The 8,770-nt window shown below is 48.3% G+C and overlaps 1 protein-coding gene across 1 annotated transcript; it reads left to right on the plus strand.

Moving 5' to 3' along the window:
* Positions 1-1,436: 1,436 nt before the first annotated feature.
* Positions 1,437-7,609, plus strand: LOC118915198 (zinc finger protein 28 homolog). The gene is made up of 4 exons (XM_036890704.2): positions 1,437-1,647; positions 1,840-2,117; positions 6,170-6,296; positions 7,455-7,609. The coding sequence occupies exons 1-4, from the start codon at positions 1,437-1,439 to the stop codon at positions 7,514-7,516; spliced, it is 678 nt and encodes a 225-aa protein (XP_036746599.2). The 3' UTR covers positions 7,517-7,609.
* Positions 7,610-8,770: the final 1,161 nt, after the last annotated feature.

An 8,770-nucleotide genomic window follows, 5' to 3' on the forward strand; every position in this document is an offset into this window, starting at 1 on the left:
GAGCCTACTTCACAGCCACTAGGATGGCTAGAATCCAGAAAGCAGAAGTGTTGGCCACGATGGGGGGAAGCAGCAACCCTCGTGCACAGCCGGTGGGAATGTAAAACAGTGTGCCTGCTTGTGGGAAAGATCGGTGGTTCCTCAAAGGGTTCAACCTAGAATTCCCGTGTGACCCAACCATTCCGCTATGTATATTGAAGTAGATACCCAAAGTGCACACACGAATGTTTGTTTCAGCACTGTTCAAAATTCAAACTAGCCAAAGGTGGAAACATCTCAAATGACCATCAGTGGATGAATGGGTAAACAAAGTGGAGCGCATACACGGGATGGATCTGTAAAATGGGCACATGGTGCAAGATGAATGAACCTTGTAAACCATAAGCTAATGAAAGAAGCTAGACACAAGAGGACTTGTTAGTGCATGAGTCCTTTTGAATAAAATATCCACAATATGCAAATTCCTAGAGACAATGTGTATTTTAGTAGCAGACAGGAGATAGGGCTACCATGGGTATGATACCCTCACATTTGCTTTTTTAATTTTTTTAATTTTGGTATTATTAATATACAATTACATGAGCAACATTATGGTTACTAGACTCCCCCTATTATCAAGTCCCTACCACATACCCCATTGCAGTCACTGCCCATCAGCATAGTAAGATGCTATAGAGTCACTACTTGTCTTCTCTGTGCTATAGTGCCTTCCCCATGCCCCCCCCTGTACATTATATGTGCTAATCATAATGCCCCTTTTTCCCCCTTATCCCTCCCTTCCCACCCATCCTCCCCAGTCCCTTTTCCTTTGGTAACTGTTTGTTCATTGTTGGGTTCTGTGAGTCTGCTGCTGTTTTGTTCTTTCAGTTTTTGCTTTGTTCTTATACTTCACAGATGAGTGAAATCATTTGATACTTGTCTTTCTCCGCCTAGCTTATTTCACTGAGCACAATACCCTCTAGGTCCATCCAATAGCCCTCACATTTGTTTTTAAAGGACAAGATGTAATTCACATTACATAAAGATCACTTTGAAGTAAACTATTCGGTATTGTTTTTGTACATTCACAAAGCACATCACTACAGCTTCCATAAGGACATATAGAACCTTACATTTCCAATTCGCAGGGAGTGATGAAAAATGATCTGACATAAACTTCCTTGCAGAATAACGTACACGTCTGAGTTCTAACATCTCACACCTGAACCTGCGCTGAGACCAGTCCTGTGTGGGTCTCGGCGTCGGGGGGTCCCACTTTCCCCGGTGACAAAGGACAAGGGCCCAGCTTTGCTGGCATTAAGCCCAGAGGTGGGGGTGGGCAGGGGTGGAACGGGAGTCTCCGGTGAAAGGCTGCAACATGCATTGCTCGCAGTGACCTCACTGTTGAGTGTCTTTGTTCTTTAAGTAAAAAATCCACGGGACAGCCTCCCCGAAAGATGACCCTTATCTCCGGGGCCACCAGGTTCTGCTGGACTGTCCCTTCATATCCCCGGTTGAGACAGGAGACAGTCAGCGGGGAAGCGGACAAGGACTTTTCGGTGCAGCAAGGGGCCCAGGCGGGGCATCCAAGCGCGAACACGCGGGCCATTCCGCCCGGCACCCACAATTCGTGCTCCGAGCAAACGAATGTGCCTGCGCCACAGGCAGGTGTTTCCTGAGGGTGCAGACATCCAAAACCTAGGAGGCAGAGTCTGAAATACCTGTCGGTAAAGGGAGACAGGGGAAGTGCGAATAAGATCGCCCAATGAGCGGGGGGGGTGGACCTGGAGTCTGAGCAATCCTGGTGGACAGCTGGTCTCCAGGCCCTGTCCAATCAGGGCCGCTATAGTTGAGTGGCAGGAGAGACATCCAGTGGGTATACGCTGCCCCGGAAACGGTCCTGTCAATCCGCGGTGGTACGATCGCCTCCAATCACGGCGCAGGAGCCCGGCCGGCAGTCCAACCAGAGCCGGGGGCGGGAGCGGGCGGCCGTTCGGTTGTCAGGGCCGAACGCCGCTTTCCTGGTGCGGGGCTGCCCACGCGGTCCCGCGGGTGTCCTGCTGGTGGTTCTCACCTCGGGGGGGCTGCTCAGGGCGCCGGCCGGACCCCCGGAGCGCGCGGAGTGGGGCCGGGAGATGGTGAGTGCGCGGGGCTGAGGTTGAGAACAGAGAGGGGCTGGAAGTATAGGTGGGATCCGGCTGCCAGCGATCGCGGCCGGGGTCCCCGCGCGTCCCCCGTCACCCCCTCCCCGCAACGGGAACAATAACCCGAGTTGCGCCCTTGGCCGGAGGGCTGTCCGGCGTTCTGTCCCCTGCTTGTGTGTGTCCCGCGACCCTACGCGAGCCCGTGGGCGGTGGAGTCCGGTGGAGGCGGGGGCCGCGGGCGGTCAGGGGTCGGCGTGGGCGCGGGGACCCGCCCTGGACCTGCCGGATTCAGTCAGGTCCGGACCAGTTTCGGACCAAAGCTGCTGCCACAGGGACAAGGGTGGGGTCCGAGGGCTCCCCCACGTGCCCGGCACGCAGATCGGGCTTTGCTGTGTCAGGAGGGCGGTCAGGGGGCGGTGTGAGCGAAGGGGCGTCCCCGAGGACAGCGCACTGCCGCTCAGGCCACCAGGACCTCGTTCCGCCTCTCAGGGCTGTTCAGACCCGGTGGCGGGCGATGCAAAGTTGGGTCTGTGGGGAGGACAGTAGCCAGAGAAAAGTTTGGGCAAGTCGTGGGCAATTGTGGACAGGTGAGGAAGCGAAAGTCAAATGAAAAGCCGAATTTAGTACGTAGTTTAATTCAAAATAATTTTCAGGGGTGGGGGAGAAGGGACTGAGTCTCTGCAGTGGGGCTGAGGGTCCTGCACTGGGGGCGGGGGTCCTACATCAGTTGGTAGGACGCGCTAAGAATAAGCTCTGCAGGCCCCTGGAGAGTTGGGTGAAAAGGATTGTCTTTGACAGAACTGCCTGCTCTGAGATCAGATCCCCTAAATATCCAACCTGAGTTTGAGGAGACTGCACTGTGTTTGGGTTTTTTTTTTTTTGTCCTTTTAAGTCCAAAAGTTTAACATGTGATGTGGTCTTCCTATGAGGTGTTTGAGAATCAAATACTCTAGGTAGTGTAACAAGTGGAGCCTGTAGAAAATTTAATATCATCCATTTCTGCTTTTAAGATTTCTGAAGAGTAGGTACTCTTGTGAAACCCTGGGGCATAGAGTGTCCAGGTGTATAACCTAGAAATTTAACAATATTTGTTGGCCCTATCATCTGGAATACTGCATAGATCCCTTCATGAAATATTGTCTTTCAGTGGGAATGGATGTCGTTAGCGTGGGACGGGGGGGGACAACAGGCTGTGCGGGTACAGCAGTGCTGTTATTGCCCGGAGGTCCTGCATCCTGCAGAAACCTCCATCCCCGGCCACTGGGTTTTCCCACAGATAAAATAGGACTCTTACAGGGACCTGCGCAGGGGGCAAGGCCTTGAGCCTTGAAGTTTTGTATTACGTGTTTGAAGCTTAAGGGTATTGATTTGTTCTGGGCAGAGAGCTGTTTGAATCCTGACGGGAGGTGCGCTGTGCTTTCTGCCACTATCAGCTGAAGATGTTGCCCCCAGAGAGGATGGGAGCTGATGCGAAAGGGACATGTGATCCGTGTCCCCAGAGGCAGTGACAGCGGTGGCAGAAAGGGAGCAAACAAAAGATGTCCAGGGTCACTGTATTCCCCTGAGTGGCTTCTGTGCTTGCCACAAGATGATTCTAGAATTGTTTGTCCATTTGGGAGAAAGAAATTCTGGCATGCTAATTCTCTAAGAAATACCCAGCCCAATAAATGAATAGCGGTGGAGGAACTAAGGAGAAAAGGGTGTGTGTCTCTCAAAGGGCCTCAACAGAAGGGAGGAGGTTCAGAGGCAGGACCCGTGGGGCTGTAGTCAGCGAACAGAGGAAGGTCCTCCTTCCGCTGGGGTGCACAATAAACATGGAGCCCAAGGCTGCACGAGCGGATGGAACGGCTAAAGGTAGACCAGAATTTTCTTCCACAGCAATCTGAAGGCCCTTGGAATAGTCACGATCAGGTTCGTAAGATTTTTGTGCAGAAGTGTGAATTTTGTTGGAATCATTAGGCTCAGAAAAAGCTCCTGCAGTTGCTTGGTGGGAGTTTTCAGCCACTGTTCTAGCATTTGGCCAAAAGGTAGGGGTTTGTTTTTCCAAATCCTGGGCAGAACGGTCTCATCTGGCAAGTTTCATCCAGTGCTGTGCGTGGCCTCACTAACAAGACTTAACTGAGATAAATGTTAAGATAGCAGGTTGGTAAGTGCAAATAGGTATTAAATACTTTAGCAGACCTCTGGGATCCATTGTCACCTTAGAAAACTCCTTCTTAACTATGGCTTACAATCTGGTCTTAGTTCAGGTAACATAGGAAATTTGGGGTTAATTTGGCTTCTCAGGAGACAGGTTTAAAATGGCAAGTTTTAATAGGCTCAGGGGCAGAGGGAGCAGGGAGATGTTTGTAGAAAAGAAGTTTGGCAATCGGATTAGAATGAAGCAGAAGGGTGACTGCAGGTATGCAGGGTTCAGAGGGAATAGAGCAAATGGGTGGGGACTGGACTGAGGACAAGGTCGCTGCCATGTGTCTGGAGACGAAGAAGGGCAAGGGAAAGTAAAGAAGCCTTAGAAGCCACATTGATACCTTTGAACTGTTCATTTGCCTCAGTGAATTTAGAAATAGAATTTTGCAAAGTGCCTACTGTAGAATTCTGAAAATGTTTGCAAGCTTCTAGGTTCCAATTAAAAGAGGTTTCCCACTGAGGTTTAAAAACAATTTTTTTTGTGTGTAGGAGTGGGTTTCTTGTTTAAGTTTGAGAAAGACAAGTTGCGAGGTCACATATTCCCCTTGATGGCCACTCGAGTTGTAAGTGTCGTTTGGTTAGCATGGTCCCCCCAGTTGTACGTGAGCCTGAGGGGGAGCACGGTCCCTAAACGCAGAACTGTAAGGGTTCCCATAAGGGCAGGTAGCCTCAACGCATTTTGATAACTGATCCCATTTCCTAGGGGATATTCTCTGGAGCGAAAAGGGAAATTCTTAATTGGTATAGTGTCAGTAGCCACAGCCCTGTTCAGAAAGGAATTAGACCAAAGTCCAGCACAGTTCCTATAGTAGGAAAGTCCGTTTCCAGAAAGGAGTTGGAAAAGGGCTGGTACAGTCACATCAGGCTCAGTTTGAATAGTAACAGTGCAGTTCCAGAAAATTCTCGGTAAAAGGCCAAGTGTGTGCTCTCAGAAAGGAGAAAACCTTAAAACAGATCCGGAATAAAGCCTGGAGAACTCGAAACACAGAGGGTGGAGCTTGAAATGCCGAAGAGACTTAACCCTTACGCTTACAGTTCCTTGGCTGTGTGGGGACCTCCGGCTACTCACCAGCGTTAGAATGTTGGGCGTCTTCTCTGGGACTCAACCTCTCCAACACCAAGTCTGGTTACCCTAAAAATAAAGCCATCAGCTATGTTACCAGAAAATGTGGGTTTATTCGGGAATAGCTGGGAATTGTAATTGGGTTTTGTAAGTTATGGCAAAGCGTAAGCACGTCTGGAGAGCAAAGGAGACCTCTGCTCATTTATAGAGGAAGGCGGGGCACTGGGCGAGGCTACTGTCCACGAAAGCTCCAGCCGAGTAAACAAGGAGTTCAGAGTGAAGTGGCTTCTCGTTGGTTGAGTTGTGGTGGTCTCTCATGGGCTGTGCTGTGCCAGGCAAGGAGATAATCTTTCCTTCTTGTGATTGGGGCAGTAACGTTGGCTTATTCTGTTGGAGAATGAAGGGTATGTCTTTTTCTATAATCTGAGTGTTCAATGTCCTGGCATTCTGGTTACAGTTCTTGGAGCTGATAAGGATTCACTCACATCTGAGCAAGCCATGTATCACTTTCTGTGGTATTTGAATGATGACGTCAGTTTTCAGTATTTACATCAGAATCTGGTCTCTGTCAGGAAATAGGTTAAAATTGTTGCTGTATGTCTAAGCTGCTCTCTCATTTTGCTTCAGTTTTCCAAGCACTTAGTCTCACTGGTTTTTGCTCTCCTATTGTCATTTTCCACAAGCCTGTGAGCTCAGGAGGCTGAGTTGAGGCCTGCCTCCCAATTGTGTGCCTCCGCCAGTCTCCCACACTGGTGTGGTGGTGTCTTGGTGAAAATGGGTATGTGGGGTGTTTCAGGCCTCGGTGGTCTTTGAGGATGTGGCTGTGGCCTTCACCCCGGAAGAGTGGGCGCTGCTGGATCACACTCAGAGGGGGCTCTACAGAGACGTGATGCTGGAGACGTGCTGGAACCTGGCCTCTGTGGGTAAGGACGGTTTCTTCCCTTCAAGTTACTCTTATAGAGAACCGGGATCTCCTAAGACTGTCCTTCCTTCTGGGGCCAAGGAGTCGGAATTCACTGTAGAAAAGACAGACATGGTCCATGACTTCATGGAATGTACCTAGAGGCACTAGATTTTCAATGAACACAACGTTTCACATATTCACTGGACTCTTTATTTCCCTTGTTAAATATCTGGGGCTGCACATTTTTGTGTGGGAGCATGGTCTACACTGTCACTTTGGGGAAGTGAGGGCTGCCTGATGGTGTCCACGCCTGTGAAAGTTGCACTGACGTCAGGACAGGTTTGACACAGGGATCTTTCTCCAGTGAAGTGCACACTCACCCATTCACTAATGGCCTTGAAGACCAAACAAGGGCCCAGTCCCTGGACTTCTGTTGTCCTTCAAGTCCTTCCTCATGGCTGAGCTTTCATCCCCACACAGGGAGGGTGAAATCCCCTTGACAGCTGGACAACAGAGGAAGGCTTTCTCTCGGGCCTCTGTGCCTACGATCCCCAGGGGAGCAGCAGTGCTCGGGAGAGCAGGTTCCGCGTAATATCTGAGTGACACTTGGTCACATGCTTTAGAAGCATGGCTCAGTCTCACAAGGGTGCCATCGGTCATGTGCCTGGCTTCCCTGATGGGCTTCCCCCCTTCTGCACCCATTTGGGAAGACTGTGTATTTCTCTTACAAAGACAGCCATTTGGACAGGTGCATTTTGCCCAATTTATCCTATGTTGTTTTTCTCACAGTATTTATCTCCACGTCAGCCTCTATCTCTTTTGAAATACTTCTCATGAACAGGCTTCCATTTTGATACACTTTGCCTATCATTGCCAGCATTCTAAATAGCTGAAGTCTTCAGAGCATTTCATGGCCCGTGCATCCATTCTTCCTTATATAGTTTGCTTACTTATTGGGATTATTATATGGAATTAAATCCACATGTAGTCTCTCTTCTTTCATTTCTGCCACCATTTTGTTCTCCAGAAATTAATATGCTACTGAATGTTGCATAGTGTTGCACTCAACTTCAATGCAGTGTGTCTAGTCCTCTGTGGGATATTTTGGAGAATGAATTATGTAGTGAAAGGAAAAGAGTAAGATTCACAAGTAATGATTCCGTATCTGTCTTTCAAGAAAACCAGGAAATTTATAACACCAGAGATGAGTCCCGTACGCAGGAGAGACGTTTGAGGTGAGTGGCACTCCCACAAGAGGATGGGGGAACCTTTGCAGAGTGTCAGAATGACTTTAAATTAAAGGAAAAGTACAAACCTAGCTCAGTATGTCTCAGAGGATTTTTATGCGACAGCATTTTCATAATGTAAGGTAGCTATCAAACATCTGAAACATAATCCAGTTGAGAACAATAATCAGGAAAAACCACAGTGTAAAAAACAGTGAAAATTATGGCTATATCTGAGTCTTCAGCCAGAGCATTAAGGCAGTTTCAACTCCGTATAAATGCAGATGGGGCCACAAATAGACCCATTCATTACAAATAGCCAATTTGTAGTCAAAGTAATTATTATCCAACAATGAATCACTCATAAGGAAATAATTTATCACAAATAATGCCTAATGGTGTTCTTCCTATTTTGAGCAGAAGCCTTTTCTTGGAGAGTCTCTGTAAAACTAATGAAGGTAATCAATGTGGAGCAGCCCTGAATCAGATTACAAGTCCTCCTGTGTATGCCGCTTATGCTACTGGATGTAAACCTTATGAATGCACTAATTTTGGAAAGCCTTTTTTAAATTGTTTCCCAAAGGATCTGCAAAAATCTCACACTGGAAAGAAACCTTATGAATGTGATGAGTGTGGGCAAGTCTGCAGTTGTGTCTTGTGCCTAAGCACTCATATGGGAACTGACCCTCTAGAGAAGCCTTTTTCAGGTCAGAGTAATGAGAAAAGATCTAAGAGATACATGAAGCGTCTCAGTACTAGGAAATCTTTTGAATGTAAGAAATGTGGGAAAGCTCTTCCGAGCCCCTCATCCTCTCAGGGATGTGTAAAAGGTCACCATGGGAAAAAAATCCATGCTTGTATGGTATGTGCGAAAGCCTTTAAGTATTACTCCTATCTTACACGACATGAGAAAACTCACACTGCTGTGAAGCGGCGAAAATGTAAAGAGTGTGGGAAAGCCTACAACAGTTCCTCATCCCTTCAAGTACACATGAGAACGCACACCGGGGAGAGACCCTTTGGGTGTAAGCAGTGTGAGAAAGCCTTCAGAAGTTACCCCTCCCTTCGAGAACACGAGATAACACACAGTGGAGATAAACCCTATGAATGTAAGGAGTGTGGCAAAACCTTTAGTTGTCCCAAATACCTTAAAAGACACTTGAAAACGCACAGTGGAATCAAACCCTACGAAAGTTCCATATCTGGGAAATCCCACAGTTGCTTCTTATCCCTCCAAGAACATGTGAGAATGCACAGTGCAAATGAA

Source organism: Manis pentadactyla, chromosome 12, assembly GCF_030020395.1.
Source record: "Manis pentadactyla isolate mManPen7 chromosome 12, mManPen7.hap1, whole genome shotgun sequence".
Classification (NCBI taxonomy): Eukaryota; Metazoa; Chordata; class Mammalia; order Pholidota; family Manidae; genus Manis; species Manis pentadactyla.

Excerpts from the sequence above, each read along its gene's own strand:
- LOC118915198 (XM_036890704.2), top strand. The coding sequence starts at position 1,437 with ATGACCCTTATCTCCGGGGCCACCAGGTTCTGCTGGACTGTCCCTTCA. Across the intron at positions 2,118-6,169 it reads CGGAGTGGGGCCGGGAGATG|GCCTCGGTGGTCTTTGAGGA; the intron begins GTGAGTGCGCGG and ends GGGGTGTTTCAG. Across the intron at positions 6,297-7,454 it reads CTGGAACCTGGCCTCTGTGG|AAAACCAGGAAATTTATAAC; the intron begins GTAAGGACGGTT and ends CTGTCTTTCAAG.